The sequence below is a fragment of the Melitaea cinxia genome, chromosome 2 (genome assembly GCF_905220565.1).
Source record: "Melitaea cinxia chromosome 2, ilMelCinx1.1, whole genome shotgun sequence".
Classification (NCBI taxonomy): domain Eukaryota; kingdom Metazoa; phylum Arthropoda; class Insecta; order Lepidoptera; family Nymphalidae; genus Melitaea; species Melitaea cinxia.
This window is the reverse complement of record NC_059395.1, coordinates 16,811,333-16,831,635: the sequence shown is the minus strand read 5'-3', so window position 1 is coordinate 16,831,635 and position 20,303 is coordinate 16,811,333. Positions and strand designations below refer to the sequence as shown.

At 33.8% G+C, this 20,303-nt stretch overlaps 1 protein-coding gene across 1 annotated transcript in view; it reads right to left on the bottom strand.

Annotated features, from left to right (window-relative positions):
• The window catches only part of LOC123666045 (rab GTPase-activating protein 1-like), a 44,584-nt gene that overhangs the window by 10,697 nt on the left and 13,584 nt on the right, over positions 1-20,303 (bottom strand). The window contains exons 4-14 of the mRNA XM_045600256.1: positions 14,548-14,677; positions 13,376-13,562; positions 10,470-10,669; positions 4,635-4,816; positions 4,100-4,225; positions 3,554-3,649; positions 2,295-2,455; positions 1,840-1,942; positions 1,599-1,761; positions 1,083-1,173; positions 729-873 (exon numbers count right to left, since the gene is read on the bottom strand). Coding sequence (XP_045456212.1) covers positions 729-873; positions 1,083-1,173; positions 1,599-1,761; positions 1,840-1,942; positions 2,295-2,455; positions 3,554-3,649; positions 4,100-4,225; positions 4,635-4,816; positions 10,470-10,669; positions 13,376-13,562; positions 14,548-14,677 — 1,584 coding nt within the window. The remainder of the gene's footprint in view (positions 1-728; positions 874-1,082; positions 1,174-1,598; positions 1,762-1,839; positions 1,943-2,294; positions 2,456-3,553; positions 3,650-4,099; positions 4,226-4,634; positions 4,817-10,469; positions 10,670-13,375; positions 13,563-14,547; positions 14,678-20,303) is intronic.

Below are 20,303 nucleotides of genomic sequence, written 5' to 3'. Positions count from 1 at the left end.
CAACTGTATATAAGCTCTAAACAAAAGTTTACCACTGCTGTATCCACTATGCAAGTGTCGTTTGTAAGAATGTAGGTACTGAAAACAAAGACTCAACAATGCCATTTGATTTGATACATGATGACATATGACATGATGACATATGCCTCCACAAGTTTACGCTAAAAATAACGTGAACTCATGTGTTTTGCCCATAGTCACCACGCTGGGCAGGCGAGTTGGTGACCGCAGTAGTGACTTTGTCGCACCGAAGACGCTGCTGCCCGTCTTCGGCTTGTGTATATCAAAGCCAGCAGTTGGATGGTTATCCCGCCACCAGTCGGCTTTTTAAGTTCCAAGGTGGTAGTGAAACTATGATATCCCTTAGTCACCTCTTACGACACCCACGGGAAGAGTGGATTTGAGCCTAATGACCTATGATCGTTCAATGACAATCATAGTAACTACTAACTACTACTAACTCGGCTCAAGATTTAAAAGCTATTGTAATTTTTTGTACAAATTCTAGAGGTGTAAATTGAAAATCTGTTGTGATTCTGTGGATCATTTTATGTAGTAATTATATCTTTTTGTATCAATCAACACTACTATGTTTTAAGTACATTTTACCTAAATAATCCTCAAATTTTTAGTAGTATCCATGTAAACCAAAAACACTAAATACTATGAACTATAATTTAATTTCATGTTCTGTTAATTAATCGTCATAATCAAAACAAATATTGTACCTTGCTGATGAGCGTGCGGTAGGTCTCCATGAGCTTATCGTTTTGGTCGACATTGGCTAGTCTCAGCCACACCTCGCCTCGAAGAGCTTCCGGCACCCCCACACGTACGAGCTGACTCAGAGCACGGGGACGGGCGCCGACCCAACTAGAAATTATGAAAAAGGGATAATATTATTCTACATCTAACCAATGACACAGCTTAGACAAAAAATGGTGATAGGTCAAAACTTTAAAAATTTATACTTTAAAATCCCAATGTGCGTACATATTTATGCTCGCGCACACACAGGTGAGAATTTTCAGAAAGTAAAATTACTTTATATAAATAAACAAAAGATAATTATATAAAGTTACCTTCTTAGAACTTGCGCCCAATTCTCAAGAACGTCTACGCCACAATCTTTTGACACTTCTCCGGTTCCGCTAAGAAGTGGCTCGTCGCCGTCTGCAAGATATTTGAAAAGTTTAGAAATTTCTTAATGAATAAAAATGAATTATTAAATGTATTTACTAAACGCAAAACTCGACATTTAAGTTAATTTTGTAGAAAGTTTTTACTACCCTCACAAGTCAAAATAAAATTTTATTTGGCTCTTAAGCTACATATTCTCTAAAGGGACAGTAAGTTTTGAAGAAACTTACTGTTCAACGTCAAAGAAAAAATACAATTGAAAACGACATTTATTTCAATATTTAATAACTAAATTCTACGCGAACATAGTTGCATATATTTGCCGACCGCAGTGGAGTAGCGTGGTGGATTAAGCTCCAACCCTTCTACTATATGAAGAAAGGACTATGTGCAGTAGTGGGATGGTTAAGGCTGAATCAACACTCGCATGTAACCCGTTGTTAAAAATAAATCTTTACCTGAATCCGGCTCGGAAGGTGAAGGCGGCGCGGGCGCAGACGACAGCGGCGAAGGCAGTAGACTAGACAGCGATAATGGCAAGTTCAAGCGAGATCTATCCAACTCTCCCGAGGTCTCTACACTTGCCACTTCATATTGCAACTGTCCTAATGAATCTACTGACTGAAAATAATAATAAAAAAAAACAATAATTCAAAAACATATTATAGAGGGAATTGCATTTTACGAGGTGATATTTACCTCTTTCAAATTAATGTAGAATTGCTGTACGAGTGGTCGCTTAGAGTAGTACCAGAAGCGTTCCGAAGGTGGAAAAACTTTTACTGGTGTTTCAATAACTAATCTGCAAACGAAAATTTACTAGTATTAAAATTTCAAGATTTTGAATGTGCTTTATATTCTAACATTTCAACAATATGTACATAAGTTCACCCACGCCTATGATAGTGAAATTTTTGTTTTATTTTATAACACTCTTTGTATTTAACTAACACTACAGTATAAAATTATTCCGTACACAATCAATATTACCACCCTTAATGGCTTGAACCATTTTCGTTCACAGCTAGTCTAGGATCGCAGCTAGTCTAGGATCACAGCTAGTCTAGGATCGCAGCTAGTCTAGGATCACAGCTAGTCTAGGATCGCAGCTAGTCTAGGACCGCAGCTCGTCTAGTGCGTCAGTGTGGCCTCACCGCAGCGGGTCGCGGATGCCGCGGATGACGAGGTCGAGCGCGAGCGACATGTACTGCGGCGCGCCGTCGCCGCTGGCTACGTTGAAGGCGGCGAGCGCGGACTCGCCCGCGTTCCACAGCGCGCACACCGAGCAGCCCGACCCGCCCGACGAGCCGCTCACCTGCACACGCACATTGACGACTAATTTGTACATACACAGCTAGTTTCTCTTTCTTTCTCTATCTCTCTCTCTCTTAAAAAATGTATAAAAATGTTATATATACTTTTCTTTAGAAAACCATCATAAATAGAAATCCATTCATAAATTGTGTTGCTAATGCTACCAAGTATGTAGAATGATAGTTGGGCCTTTCATAAATTACGTAAGTACGTCACGCTTTAAGGGGGCCATAAAGTGTGACATTGTTGTTTGTGACGTGATATTGAATTAAAAATAATGTCAAAAGTGACATTTTAATTTAATAATGTATTAAGTCTAAGATACGAACCAGATGTGATCTTCACCCATCTGCTTAGTGGATAAAAATTAAATAATTATCTTCTTTTGTTTGCTAAAGATATATCGCGATAACCCTATGTCATCCTATTCACAATGTAACGGCGCTGTATATTTTAAGCATGTGGATGAAACTAATCAGAACAACATTATAATATACCTATTTACACCTGCCAACCCAGTAGTTATGCTAGGAAAATAATAGACAACCCAAAGTTGGCATTTTCTACAGGTTCATACCGTCGATGGGTATCAAATTTATTATTTAAACTCGTTTATTTTTAAATGAAAATAAAATTTTCAATTTCGAATTAAATATAGCTTGGCCAGAAATTTTTCAATCAATCCTGTCGCGATTTTTTCTAATAATCTAGAATAAATTTAAAATAATTTTCATCCATTAAGCAGATGGGCAAAGTTCGTCTCTAGTTAGGATCTCCTGCTATTATTATTTTGCAAAAAAAAAATGTCGTCACACTAGGTAGGGGGAGGGGGTCTCATAAATGTGACCAGCTGTGGCAAGGCAAGGGTGGGTTAAAAAATCGTGAAATTTGTGTGTGACGTCATTCATGGATGGCTCCTTATTTATATAGATATAAAACTATAATCTTTGCTTTTATGCAAAGAATATATAACGCTATAATACAATATACTGACGAAGTTTTATAAATAAAGAAAAAACAAAAATCTAATATTAAAATTTGAAAGAGACTTAAAATAAGCAATTTTTAATATTTTGTCTTGATCGTAATCGGAACATACCATTTCGAGCAATTGCATGTCTGAATGTTTCACACTCCGACCAGGAGCAAGAAGAATGCCGAAACATCTTTCTATGTATAAACCACCGGTGTAGCTCTGAAAGACAAATAAATATTGGATAGAGTTGGATATGAATATTATAAACGAATTTCTAAAAACTTAACTATACTTATTGCTTCTTCGTTATTATATTTGCATTTTTTTTTTATTACTAACTAGCTACCCGAATAGACTTCGTTCTGTCAAAAGTTAATAGTAAAAATTTAGATTTTTTAAAAAAAAATTTTACTATTTAAACCTTCCGTGAATTGGTCGAGCCGTTCTCAAGTTATGCGCTTAGCAACATTCATTTTTATTTATATAGATTAAAACATAAATGAGTATTTTTATATTAATATTAAATTATTAAATCCATATAACAAGCAGAAAATCAATAGAAATAAAAAGAAAGACATATAAGAGGGGACTGATAGTTAATAAAAACAAATGTCATACAAAACAACTATTACCAATTATAAAGAAAATAAGTTTGAAGCATCCAATCACCTGCGTGTCGTCAGACTCCGACTGCACGTTATTAGTGACCTGCTTTACATTGATGGTGACCTGTTTGTCGATACCACCGCGCAGCTTGTACCCGAGACGCTCTTTAGGGACGTGGCTAAAGGTACCCTGTGAGATAAATAATAAGGTTTACAAGTTTACATTAAACTTAAACTGCAATGCAATAAAAGATTAGATTAAGATAAAGAAACAAAGTACTGATCGCCTCTAAATGTGTCTTCGTCTTAATGTTTTAGAACCTACATATTAAAACAGGTTTACATTAGCCAGTACGTGTCTAAGAAACATAGTCCTCTGTTCCTACTCAAAAGGCTTTAAATTTGTATCGCTGGCGGACATGCATGCTCCAGAATTTCTCCCGATGCATGCAATCTACATTGGTGCCCATGATGTTATCTTAACCGTCAACAAATGATAAATTTATAAAAAGAAATCACTCCTAAAATTATAAATTTGCTGATGATTCATATTTTCTATCTACGATGTCACTTAATTTTCCTGAATTTGAGAGTCTTACCTTAGCATCTGTCTCCTTAATGTCTACCGTGCATTCTAATACGTGCATCAATTGCATAGGAGGAGCTGCAGGGCCGAGGCCCTCTGTCAGCGACCCCGTCATAGATGGCGCTGCACTCAAATCGCCCACGAGGGACGACGCCATCGAGCGCGGTATACGCTCGAACGCTTTTGCAAAGCAACCTAGGGACAAACAATAAAATTTACGTTTTAGTAATATAATAAGCGCTAATGTTTTGGAGGATGTATGGATATGGGCAAATCTTTTAAGGGGGTGATAGACGTACGAACTTAAAGAACACGGTTTTTAAGATCGCGAACTTACTCGGTTCGACGTCGGTGACACACGTGAAGCTTACTTGTTCTGTATTGCGATGTCGTCGACAGAAGAAGCGTTGTGTTATTTAGTAATTCTATCGTATTACATTAAAAAAAAAAACAAAACAAAAAAGACGATTAAAAAAAAACGACTTCAACTACATCGACAAGTAACAGATCGTAGGTACACGAAAAAACAGTCAAGTAAATACGCATTATTAGATATAACCCAAAAATTTCTTATTAGATCGCAATCAAATTTAAATGGGACCACAAGACACCCACTACCTTTTGATTAAAATAAAATTCATGAAAATCGGTCCACACAGTTAAAAGTTCTAAGGTTCTGAATCGAATTGAGAACCTCCTCTTTTTTGGAAGTCGGTTAAAATTTGTGCTCGCGGTTCGAACTGCTGCCACACGCACGAGCGCAGGCGGGTTACGAGCAAAATTTCAAACTTGTCGGATCGTCAACGAACTTGCTCGGCGGTTTTAAAATACGCGTACTTAGGGTGACACACGAGCGAAAAAGGTCGTCGAGCCACAAGTTCGCAGACTTACTCGCACGTCTATCACCTCCTTTACACAACAGTTATTGAAATTTTCAATGCAATGTCTGTATGAGGCCTACGCCCTGCAGTGGGATGTAATAGTCTAAATCGATAAATCAATCAATGTAGATAGATTGAGAACCGATTTGGTATAAATGCATTTTCTCCATTAATAAGCTGAAGACTAACATAGAGTGCATAGTTCTAAATAATAATAATGTTTTCAATAAGCCATAGGCGAAATTTACCGAGAACGGGTCGATAATCGAACGCTCCAACAACTTTTTTGTCAAACTCATATTTTTTTTGCACTTTGTAAAACAAAATTGGGTAATCAGGTAACAAGAATTAAATTATATTGATAAATATTGTAAGCCTCGGTGGATGACCGGGTACCCAATAATTATTCAATATAAAAAATAATACCTGTACGATTGAACTGAGTTCTCACTACCACATTACGTTTCAAATATTAAAATAACATTTTCTGTTGTTATATGTAGGTACATACTTGTAATAAGGAAAAATATATATAGTATTTCGATCTTTTTGATGTGTACTCATATATTGATGTAAATAAACATTACAGAATTTTCAACAATAACTCATAATTATGTTTCATTATTTACATAATAGTACATAGTAAATACATTTACATGTCACTCAGTTCCCACATGTATCATCATTACTGACATTCCCTATAAACATAATATGTGATAAGTGGGCGTAAACTCGACTAAAATAAAAGATCAAACTTTATAGTACAAACAAAACACTTCGCTAATTAAAAGTGTATTTATTTATTTTTAAAAAAATCTATTTATTAATGTTTGTATATACTTTATAACATAAAAATAAATCTGTATTAAAACATAAAAACTATTTAAATAATAAAATAATACAAAGAATAATTGTTTTATATTTTTATACCTTTCCGTTTGTGTATCGGTAAGTATATATATATTTTGGTAATCCACTCATAAAAACACGATGACAGAACTATTCAAATCACTGTTAACACTAAAAATCCTTGTTGTGCAATATGTAATAATAAAAAAACGATTCTCATAAAAACACAGACAACCGCTTAAAACTAAAGCCAGCGAGTTTATGAAACAAACAATCCGATATCTAGATAAGAGGGTACCGACCTTATTCTAGTTCATAATCCATGATTTTTATTTTGAGATCGCTCATTTGTATTATAATTATGTTTTTAACCGAATTCAAAAAGGGAGGAGGTTACTCAATTCGACCGTATATATATATATATATATATATATATATATATATATATTATTATTATTTTTTAATGTATGTTCGGGGATAACTTCATCGTTTATGAACCGATTTTAATATTTCTTTTTTTTTTGGAAAGTAGATATACCCAGTGTGGTACAATGATAATGAAACCAGGATCTGATCATGGAATCCCAGAGAAATCGAGGGAAACCCTCGAAAATCGTAGTGACGACTAGTGCGTTTGTTAATTTCTTTTGTCAACTTACCTTGTATTACTTGTCCGTAATTGAAGTCGGTTTTTTTTTTTCGTTTGCGAGCAACCACAGTTATATAAGATAAAATGAGTAAAATAATGCTTAAAAATACTATTTTGAACGTTTATCGGTTAGTCGTATGATTTCTATGTATTAACCATATTTAATTATTTGGAAAACTATGCTAAAACATGTCTAAATTAATTAGCATACAAGATTAATTATTATAAATGGTTATGTTAAATATTGTTGTTTATAAAATAATATTTATCACAGACGGGTTTTTATATTTTTTTAAGCAAAAATATGATATAATTTTTGAATTACAAATAAAAATAATGTACAGAATAGGGCCGTTTTGCGACAATTTATCACGTTATCTATAACTATGTCGCGCCTGAAATAGAACATCGAAAGCAGTATTGAACGCTTTAATAACTTCTCATTACTGTCAAGGAAACCTTAATTTTTTATAATAAACTACGATGACTAGGAGACTAATGTCGATCGATGGTATAACATTGCGACAGCAGAACACGACAGCAGGTAAATATACTTTTGATTTCAATTCTAGAGCGATATAAAATTTTTCTTCTTGCGTTGTCAAAATTATTTCGTAATAACAATATAATACCGAAATTAAAAAGTTAAATTGAAGTGAAAGTAAAAAAAGTCTATTTATACCAAAGTTATTCAAACGGTCATTTAGGTACTTATAACTTAAAAGATTGTAAGTTATGTAATTATTTATTTCTAGCATTGTATAAAATTTGTATAAAAACGTTTAGCACTTTTTGAATATAATAAATATTACTGAAATAAATAAGTGTTTAATATGGTATACATATGTGTAATAACTGGAGTTGAACCCGTTGCCATTAACGTAATAGCCACAATGGACAAAACAATATTCAATTTTAGATTACACGCACAACCTTGAAATCACAATCAATGAAATAATGGGGCCGTGTCACAAGTTTCAGTGAATCATTATGACGTACATTGCGGAGGTACCCTTCAGTATTAAACAGTACTAAACTAAATTAAATATTCAATATGTAGTGGTAATCCGCGAAAATTTATTGGTATTTCATTTTTTCGTATATCCCATCCCGTATTCCGTATTACACGCATGTGGTCCACAAGACTTCGTATTAAATTTTATCATAATATGCCAAGCGATTTGGCCGTGAAAGCCGCACAAACAGACATTAAATTATTTACGCAATATAATTTATAATCATACTATTCATATAGTAATTTAACAATAACGTTATTTTTATTATATGCTTACACTAACGAAATTTTAATACTCGTTCTTACCTTTCTTTTTAAAATTTATAAAACACAACAGTACGTGCACGAAATTGGACAGACCAATGTTAACTGATCCTAATTATTTGGACAACTCCTAACATGAATATTGAAATGATTTCAATCATTCATAATAAGTGGTTCAGCAAACAACTGTTGTTTACTATCAAAAGCAGTATCTTTGGACAACGACTTAAGGTTCATATTTAAATAAAGGATTCAAATCAAAAACGAGAAAGCAACTGAGATTATTTTACAAATATGGGTAACAGTTACTTTGGTAAGATTTAATTATATCTTAGATTCTGTATAATATTTCGATTAAGACCTCATTAAAAATAAAAATAACCATACAAAAAAATTTAAATAAACAAAATTTACTTTTTCATTCTAATAATCAAACATATCAAATCTTATACATAAAATTCTCGTGTCACAATGTTAGTTATCATACTCCTCCGAAACGGCCGGACCGATTTTTATGAAATTTTGTGTACATATCGGGTAGGTCTGAGAATCGGCCAACATTTATTTTTCATATCCCTAAGTTACAAGGGGTGAGAATAAGGGGATAATAACATATATGGCAAAACAATGTTTGCTGGGTCAGCTAGTGGTTATATAAAATTAAACATCAGTCTAACTTATTAAAATCTATTAGTTATATCCAAAACATAAAGGTAATTAATCTTAATTAAAAAATTAAATCTTATTTCCATTAACCTCAATTAACTTGTAATTCTGCCCCATTTTTTATAATTAAAGAAAGGCAGAAGTGAGACCTAAATTTTAATTTAAAATTATCAACGTTTTTTTCAAAATGCCCGACTTCATTTTTCATTCATCAGGTGTTAAGTAATTATTACATCTTATTAACATCTGCAATATTAGAAAAGTTTTACGCGTGTTGATGACTTATAAAGATAAAAAAACGATTCACCCGAATATATTCGCTCTAAAATCTCTCGTATCTTTCAAAAATTAAAAATTCAATCGCTTTGTGTATGAGATGTCTTGAAAGTGATATACAATAATAATACGCATTACAATTATATCACAATAACAATTAACATCTGCCCGCAAACAAATTAGTACCTACAACTTACAAAATAACCGAAGAAAAGAAATTTCCTATTTATATTTTTAAACACCAGGCTTCCTATACTTCAACTTCTTTAAAAAAATCCCTAAAATCTTAACGACATTGAATTTTAGGGAACCTTAGACATACAAGAAAACTTCTAACTTTATCACCCTCTGATTTTAAGCTATGTAAACATTGTAAAAGCAATTGCAATATTGTCAATACATACTGGTCGTGATAAGTTTTTTTTTCTTTATTAATATTTGCATCTTCAATGTACAAAGTTGTTATACCATAATTTATTTATTATGAATGATTATTTTATTTATAAATATATACATGTATTATGTTAAACAGACGTCTGCCGATAAGTCGGTCACTATAATTTTTTAATTGAAAGGAAACACACGTCTCATAAAAAAAAAATTGTACGCGATGTCGATTTTAGGGATACTGTGCAAAAATAACATGCTTAATTTTAGAGTGTTTTAATATACAAATATTTTGTATCTATCAGTCTGTACGTTTTCGGCATCATACAAAATTTGCTGCACAATATTAGATGTAGTTTTCATAGTTTTTCTCGTGAGAGATGTAACTTAAAACCTGGCGAAGGTTTCGTTTAATTATGTGTAAACTCAAAAACTACCAAGTTTTAGTTCATTTTTATCCAAATATATTATTAGTGTACAATGTGTAAAGGCCTCCTAGGATAAGGATTTGGTGTATGTGTGCATGATGATGTAGTAAATAATTTACTATGAGCATAACCATTCCATGTGGGAACATAACCCGGTGGAGTGGGCGTATTTGTCTCCACTTGGTCGTTTGTCGTTGTGGATCTCCTCCCCGTGCTTCAAATAATACGTACAGCTTCCCGGTTGTTATCATAGATACCTGATAGTGATCATTACTCATAGTAGAGAATACATCAGTCAACACGCAGTGGGGCAGCGTGGTGGTAAAGCTCCGAACATACCGACTACGCCCAGCAGTAGAATGTTGAAATGTTGACCACCGGCAATTAGGCTATACCCACCACTACCAAATCAGTTGTATAGCTATTAACTCACTTGATACTTGGTTGACAGCTTCGGAGATGTGGCAGCGGAAGACATGGCAACGGTAGACCGCTGACTCCTTCGTCTCGCCGTGCGACCAGGTGAAGGCGAAGCACGAGGCCACCGGCGAGCCCGCCGCGCCTCGAGCGTAGAACGATATCCTGTTCACTGCATACCGCATCATCACGATTTTCGTGTCCGCTTGGTATAATCTGTGGACGAGATTTGTTGAGAATTACTTGTTCCGTATCATCATCATCATTACAGCCTATACAGTCCAATGCTGGACATAGGCCTCCACATGTTCGTGCCAAAAATGACGAGAACTCATGTTTTTTGCACATAGTCACCACGCTGGGCAGAAGGGTTGGTGACCGCAGGGCTGGCTTTGTCGCACCTAAGACGCTGCTACCCGTCTTCGGCCTGTGTGTTTCAAAGCCAGCAGTTGGATGGTTAACCGGTCAACTTTTTAAGTTCCAAGGTGACAGCGGAACGGTGTTATCCCTTCGTCGCCTCTTACGACACCCACGGGAAGAGAGGGGGTGGCTATAGTCTTTAGTACCGTAGCCACACAGTACAGTTGTTTCGTATAATTTGTTTTTATTTTTCTTTAGTAGGGTGGTGAACAAGGTGACGCCTGATGGTAAGAGAATACCGTAATTTATTGACACCTACAACACCAGGTTGCAGACTCTACGCGCGACTTATCAGATGACCTCTGTCTACCTTAGTTATTACAAGAACACAACACTGCTTAAATGATTTGTTTTGGTGTTATACTATAAACAAATAAAAATTTATGTCTATTAGAAAATAATATTAAATCTCTGTCTGTGTTTCCAGAAAATTACAACCTGAGGATCTTTAAGTCGCGAGTGAATAGGTTACTTCTAGGTAAGCGTGCTCCATCTTAGACCGCATTTTCACTTATCATCAGGTGAAATAGTGGTCAAACGCGAGAATATCATTGTATAAAAAAAAAACTTATTAAATGTGTATGGTATAATATTCTGTTTGTCTGTCTAATATAGTCTAATATATAACTTTCATTTTGTTTCAGCCTGCAATATCCCACTTCTGGCCATAGGCCTCTTTCCCTATGTAGAGGAAGGATCAGAGATTAATCCACCACGCTGCTCCAATGGGGGTTGGCGGATATATTCCCTAAATCCCTACTATAAATAATTATCGCTATCAGGTGTACATGATAACAACCGGGACCGACGGCTTGAAATACTCTCCGAAGCACGGTGGGGAGATCCACAAGGACTGCACAAACACCCAGACCACGACGACCATCTGAATGGCCAATACAAATGTATATCGTGTCGGAAATCGAACCCGCAACAGCCAGCGCAACAGCCACCAACCAGTGCCGTGACCGTTGCTCTAACGCCTCGCCTTTCCATCTAACTATTCAGAAACTATTTATTTTTAAATGGAAATTGAACACTTCACACTAAATTACTTTCTCTAGATACCTATGAAAACACTACAGACCACAACAAATATTTATGACATGATATGAACAAGAATCAAACGACACTCGACATGAACAAGAATCAAACGACACTCGACAGAACAAGAATCAAACGGTAAATTTCTGCAACTACTGGGCCAAAGGATTAAGACAGTACATAAATTGCCCAAAAAAACTAATCTATTTTAAAGTTCATTGTATACAATTTAGTTTAATTTAGTACTGATGTAGGGCACACCAGGAAAATTTCTGCTAAACATATGGACCTTACAGAAGATTACAGCTAAACAATATTGATTTCAAGCAGTGTTGTGTTCCTGTGGTGAGCGAGGTGACCAGGGCTCCTGGGGGTGATGGTGAGGTGTCGGCAACGATCTTGCAATGCTTCTGGTGTTCCAGACGTCTATAAACTACGGTAATTGCTTGCCATCGGGTGAGCCGTCCGTTTTATTTACCGACATAGTTGTATAATAAATTTAAGTATAGATAGTAAGTATAGGCACACGTAACTAATTGAATAACTACGTAGGCCTATTTTGTAGCTGTTATCTTTAAATACGTCGAGGTAATTCCTAAGGGTCTGAGGTCAAGTAATTCCTACTATCCAGTACCATTTTAGAACAATACGCACTGTGACCATTATTGTATCCATATGACCGCAACTGGAAAACAATATTTATACAACTAATGCGTTTTGATTAGCACAAAATTAACTGACGTAAATGAGTTGTTTAAAATAATGAAAGTAAATACAAAAATTATTATTATTATTATTATTAAAGGGTATTTCTTGTCAAAATTTTGTTTGTTTTAACATTTCTTAAATGTCATTGTCATTTTAATCAAGCGATTAATATTGCTTAGGCAACTTTAATGTATTGAATACAAAGAAATTAAATAAAATTTAAAATGGGTAGAGAATCATCATTCATCATCAGAGACTACTAAACTACTACAAATTTTTATTTTGTTTTATATTTTTTGCACCTAAGTTTCGTATATAGAATAGGTAAGTGAAGAAAGTAAAAGTAAAAAGAAATACTTAGAAAATGGATCAGTTGTACTCGTTTAAGGTGTGATTATTTAATCCTCCTAAAAATTTGTAGTTCATATTTTTATCAAAAGATACCCTCTTAAATACTTTTCACTCACCCTTCCCCCTATTAAATACCCCCCATTAATTATAAAAAGTAATATATATCTTAATATATATAAATCTCGTGTCACAATGTTTGTCCTCAATGGACTCCTACACCACTTAACCGATTATAATAAAATTCGCACACCATGTGCAGTTCGATCCAACTTAAAAGAAAGGCTATATTTTATTTTGATATATTATGTTATTATTATATTTCAGGAAAAAATAAGGTGATACGAAGTTCGCCAGGTCAGCTAGTATAAATATATATAATATGTGTAATCATAAAAAACTTACACCACAAGTCCTTGTGAGCAAATAGGTATGGATATAGACACAGCTATACCATCTCTGTTCTCAGGCATCGAACTCAGTTCCTTCATAATCCGCTGTATGTCGGTTTCCGATTTGGGATCGGCAATGTTCTGAGCGCCGAGGTAGCTGACTCCGCTGAAAACTGTGCATTCTTGATCCACATCTGATACTGAAAACATATTTTTATTTACTAGCCGTGCTCGCGACTTCGTTCCCGTGGAATAGTGACTTTACATGTTCAATGTGATTCTTTAAATTGCCATAACTTTTTTATTTATGGACCGATTGACATGAAACAAACACCAAATGTTAAGCTAAGCTTGAAAAAATATATTAGTAAAAACCACATCTAAGTAGGATAGGCCGTTTTTGAGATTAGCGTGCAGTAATGCACAAATAAACAGACAAAAATTCTGACAATCTTTGTTTTGGGTGCTATTTGCGTTGATATAGGTCCTAGTAATATATTTTCTCATGTATCTCCAATGTACAGACAGCGACACGTTACGTTTTTATTATATGCATTGATTATGATAAGATTTAATAAATAATTATATGATTTAATCTTAACATTTTTGAATATCATATCAAAAATTGACCTCAATTGAATTGATATCAATTGAAATGTTTAGAATTCCTAATGTGTGGGTAACCAAAATAAAATCGTACATATTAAAAATAGCATGGTGTCGTCTCCTGTCAAAGATTTTCATTGTAATATGAAACTTTGAATAGTTACGGGTCTCTGTATAGTGAGTTCACTATAGACGGCGCCACGGTTCGCTTAAACCGAAAATAAAAATCATCATATCAAAAATTTAGCTCTAGCGGGTACATCGTTCCATAGCATAATTGGCTAGAGCGCCGACACGGTCATTTGGAGACGCGGGTTCGAACCCCGCTGGAGCGGTCAATTTTTGATATGATATTCAAAAATGTTTAGAATTCCTAATGTGTGGGTAACACAAAAATAAAATCGTACATATTGATTTAATCTTATCAAGTTACAATTAGTAATAAAATGATACCCATAGCGCCCTTTTTATACTATGTATAATTGTGGTGAACAAGCATACGGCCCACCTGATGATAATCAGTATAAGTTAGAACGCTGCATAACTACAACTCTACATATATACAAAAATATTAATCACCATCTTCGTCGCTCTCGATAGGCTTCATATGATCCTGTTTCTCTGTCGGAGACGGTGTGGACGTGACCACTGCAGACGACCCCTCCACCGCTTCGTAGAACCTCGAGCCGCCGACATGACGACACGAATCCTGTACAGCAAAATTATCTTAATTACATTTAGTTTTAGTATATTTTGCAATGGCAAGCCTTCATGACCAAAATAGCCTATTACATAAAATTGATTTACTCTTACTGAATAAATTTTTGAGAAATTGTATGTAGGTAAATATCCAGGGGCGGCTATCCTATATTGCACTACAATAACAATATTAGATGACTGTTTAATGTACTCGTAAATCCTTTTTATGTGGTGTTCAATAAAGTATATTGGAACGAAGTTCCTTACGGCAGGCTTGACATTTGGCTAGGCGACCGAACTGAAAAAAAATGTGATACTAAAACCGTAAGAAAAATATATAACGGAAGTAACGTAATATCAGTCACACGATTGTATAATATGACGTTTGTTAAACTAAAATAATACTAGTAAACTTTTTTTTAAATTATTTATGTAATTTTATACTATCGACAAAAATAAATAAAGACATATGTTTTTTTTTATTTCACTTAATAGTTTGAATTATTATTATTGTTATTATTTTGTTAGATTTATTTTATTTTACGGTGTTTGTTATTTTCTAAAATACTAAATTCCCTAAATACTTTTATGTACTTAATTAAATCCCAATCAACAAAATTAAAAAAAAAAAATCAAGAACTAGAAATTATATATAAAATTCAACATTTTTTTTTTCAAATTGTATTGCTTCTATACTATTCGAAGGAACTTCGTTCCTACCTGGTGTCCCATGATACCACATAATTTTTTCTATTCTACCACGAAAAACCGGACCGAAACCGGAGTTTTAAAACAATTGCAAAGCAACTATGCGCGCAAGCACTTCTAACGTTAGTCTAATTCTGTACGTTAGGGGTGCTCGCGCATTTTTTATCGCTTTTGATATAAAATGGCAACAGGTGCAGGGTATTAATTGCACACGGGTGTTACATAGGCTAGAGAGCCACCCTTGTGTGTATATAAATACATTTTGGTACGTATACATTTTACAATTGGTTTTTATTACCGCAAATTTGATATTATTTCTTTCTACTGGTAAAACTTGATATCATAATCACTCTTTGTTATACTATCAAGACATATAATAAAAATGTAACGGATCGCTGTCTGTACATGGAAGATATATGAGAAAAAATATTATTAGGACCTTTATCAGCGCAAATAACAATGATTGTTAGAATTTTTGTCTTTGCGTTTGTGCAGCTAATCTCAGAAACAGCTTAACCGATTTAGATGTAAACATTTTTGAATATCATATCAAAAATTGACCGCTCTAGCGGGATTCGAACCCGCGTCTCCGACTGACCGTGTCGGCGCTCTAGCCAATTAAGCTATGGAACGATGTACCCGCCAGAGCGAAATTATTGATATGATGATTTTTATTTTCGGTTTAAGCGAACCGTGGCGCCGTCTATAGTGAGTTCTTTACAGAGACCCGTAACTATTCAAAGTTTCATATTACAATGAAAATCTTTGACAGGAGACGACACCATGCTATTTTTAATATGTACGATTTTATTTTTGTGTTACCCTCACATTAGGAATTCTAAACATTTTTGAATATCATATCAAAAATTGACCGCTCCAGCGGGATTCGAACCCGCGTCTCCGACTGACCGTGTCGGCGCTCTAGCCAATTAAGCTATGGAACGATGTACCCGCCAGAGCGAAATTTTTGAAATGATGATTTTTATTTTCGGTTTAAGCGAATTAGATGTAGTTCACTAATATATTGTGGTAAGCTTCACTTAACATTTAGTGTTTGTTTTATGTCAATCGGTTCATAAATAAAAATTTATGCAAATTTAAAGAATCACGTTAAACATTATTTATTATTTACATAAATACCCAAAACGCGGAAGAAGTCGCAGGCATAACTAGTGTTTATACTTTATATATATACCTGTACTGCGGATATGTATATTAATTATTCTACAGTTTACTCAATTTAAAGAGGAAAAGAGAATAGCAAAACCTCATTACAAAAGCAAACGTAAATTTCTCTTCCTATTTAGAGGTCGAGTGCAATTTTTGTTTTTATAATAGATTTAAACAAGGTCGTCATTGTTAGTACATGAAAGAATTTCAATTATTTATTTAAAGAACTAAAATGTTCATCATTAATGGGTATATTAATAATTATTTTTGATCTTACAACTTATCGACTTTTTTTTTTTTTTAAATGGGTCAACGAACCACATCACGGTTCACCTATTACAAATTTATGCAGATGTGACAATAAACAAGGAAATCCAAGACGCCAAAAGCATTACGTAAATTGTATCACTCTTAGTCCAACGATAAAAGTAATTGATGTGGACTGAATTTAAACAGCAAAGGTGAATTAGCCGGATCGTATGGGCAAACCTCGTGAGCTTAGCAATGAAATCCAAAGTACTTAAGTTACTTTATCTTTAAATCGACATCGATATGAATTGGCGCGTCCTCGAACAATTAGTCTGGGTTATTGAAAATGATGTCATTAGGGATTCGTTGCTATTGCAGAGGAACCTCTAAGGTAAATCCTAAAGTCTAAAATCAGGTATTACGACAAAGCCTACCAAGGCTCTTTGGGAAAAAGCCGCGTGAACCCCAGAAACTGGAAAACCCTATACCTGCAAGGCGGTTACGGTACGGTTAATTATTACCTTATTACCTTTTGGGTATATAACAATATAGCCATATATATATATATATATATATATATATATATATATATATATATATATATATATATATATAATGTATAATTATCCATATTAAAATATATACTTACGTAGTTACTACATTGAAATTAATTTGTTATAATGTATTCGTAATAATTGTATATATTTATTTGCTTCTATCCTCAAAATAGTTTAGTTTTATATGATCTATTTTAAGACACTTTTTAAAATATTTCAGAAAGTTAATTATATATTTGCAACATAAAAAGATAGAGAATGATGTTTTAGCTGCCTACACTTGTAATGACAAATCAGTACCTTGAACAAGTCCGTGCTGCCTGCGGATTTGGGCTCGGTTTCTTCTTTAAAATAAATAAATAATCTAAATTTCGTTCTTATTTTAATATCAAAAAGTTCGAGAATTCGTATTTTATTTTTTAAACGGGATTATATCGATATCTAAGGAACAAACTTTTTTTTTTACTTTGACATTCTGTTTATCGAAGATTAAAACCATTAAAATCCAGTTAAGACTGATATGAAAATCTGACATATTAATATCAAAACATTCCTTTAAATGTATAATTTGCCAAGAAGCCTAAATTACCTGATTCAAATATTAAAATAAAAAGAATAAAAAATATTCCTCAGCTAACTGTTAAATAACTAATTAAGTTTCTGTTAGTTTAATTGAGAGAAAAGACACCTTGTACACAGCGTGCGATGTTTTTCCGTAAGTCATATTAGATACCACAACACAACGAATTAAACTTTAAAAAAAATGAATTTAAAATTAAACTTTATTAATCTTTAAAGTGTTGGTCACCGACGCTTACCGATTGAATACTAAATAGTGAGCAGTGAAGTCTTTATGATTCACTCTGCCCACTACAGACAGATGATAACATTCGCCGGGCACTCATATACTTCATAACAATGCATCGGCCTATAGGCGTAATGTAATATAAGTCTTGTTAAGTGTTCGTGTATTAGATTAGACATATGATTTATTATTAGACATAATCACCTTAATGTTTCGTAGATATAACAGCAAAAACTGTCAGTGTCAGACCATCCTAGCAATTCTGGAAAGTTTTAGAACTGCTGTTCTGAAATTAAACTATTGCAAAAAACGCACTTCGATAATAAAACAAATCTTCTATGTAGTACAAATGGCATGGGCAACTAAGAGCCTTTGGATGTTGTTAATATAATTTAAAAACTGTTTCATAGATAGGAAAGACGATATGTTAGATTGATAAGTTGTACAAAAATTTATGAAATTTTAAAGAAAAAAAAAAAAAAAAAACGTATTTTAAGTACCATAAGTATTATTTTGTAAATAGGTACTGTAATTTTTCTATATATTAAATTGTTTAAAATAAAGAATGTTAATAGTTCTTACCTTCACAAACATAGTGCTTATCACTTATTATTTATCGTACAATTGTTACATTCTTCGACCAAACGGTTAAGATATTCCAAATAACTTTATAAACCTAATATATACAATTCACCTCACTTAAACTGAACACAGAGTCCTAACTATACAAAAAATTCTATCAATAAACACACGACGCTTTGATTTTTCGTAAACTTGAACTACATATAAACCCAAGGTTTTATATTATCGCGGCTGGACTTGTAAGGAGACCGCGCAGACGCCCCAGTCACTAGCTAAGTGCGCTCACAATGGACGGAACCAAAACAACTGACAATTAACGTTCATAAGCACGGATTGGACTTCGGTATGCCATGACGAAATTCTTATCAAGATGTATGGGAAAATAACGAGCTTTTTAATTTTTTTACGAGAAATTTAGGTTTAATTTAAGGTTGTAAGACCAAACTTCTGTTATTTTAGAAGTATCGATTTTTCTAACATTTCTACACACAAAATTATATTATGTGTATATATATTTTTTATTATATAGTTATAGTATTTATAAGTGTAAAAACTCGGTAACAAACAGTGTAAAAATGTTAAAGGCCGTAGGTATATCAGTGATGAACAAACTACATTAGCTACTTCTGAAACTAAAGTATTAACTATTGATCTCTAATTAGTAGATAATAAAATCGAATTTGGTTTTCGTCTACATAATCCAGTACAAAAATATTTAATATATACTTGCTATAAGGTTTACTGTACCTACAATACATTTTATGAAAATTCCACGAAATACAAAACGCGATCGCTCGACTTGTGCTTGGTGGCCTCAATAATAACAACGGGCGAATTGTACCCATTCCCCAGACGGTCTCATTTTCAAAAGCACCCTATACAAAAAGGTTATAATATGCAGACTATGGAAATGTCAACGGAAATAGTTCGAGACTTCTGTAAATGTCATGTAGCCATTGAAGAATAGTTTCTTACATTATAACACAGAACTAAAATATACAAAAATAAAATTACGCCAATATTACATAATTATCTAACATCGCTTACTTCTTGTAATATTGCATATATTAGATAATTATATTTATATATTGGCGCAACGGTCACAGCCATGGATTGTACCTGTTGCGCTGGCGGTTACGGGTTCGATCCCCGCACATGACAAACATTTGTATTGGCCATACAGGTGTTTGCCGTGGTCTGGGTGTTTGTGCGGTGCTTGTAGGTCTCCCCACCGTGCTTTGGAGAGCACGTTAAGCGTCGGTCCCGGTTGTTATTATGTACACCTGATAGCAATCGTTACTCATAGTAGGAAATATATCCGCCAACTCGCATTGAAGCAGCGTGGTCGATTATGCTCTGATCTTTTTCCGACATGGGGAAAGAGGCCTATACCCCACTAGTGGGATATTACAGGCTAAAGCGTATACAATTTTTATTTGAGCCCTACGACCATTCAATCAAAACAATCAAAAGTTTGAGTGAATCCCCAACTATTGGCGCTTCACTATGCAAACATAGCTATATAAACATAGAAAAAAACCATAAACATAGCAATAAAAATCCTT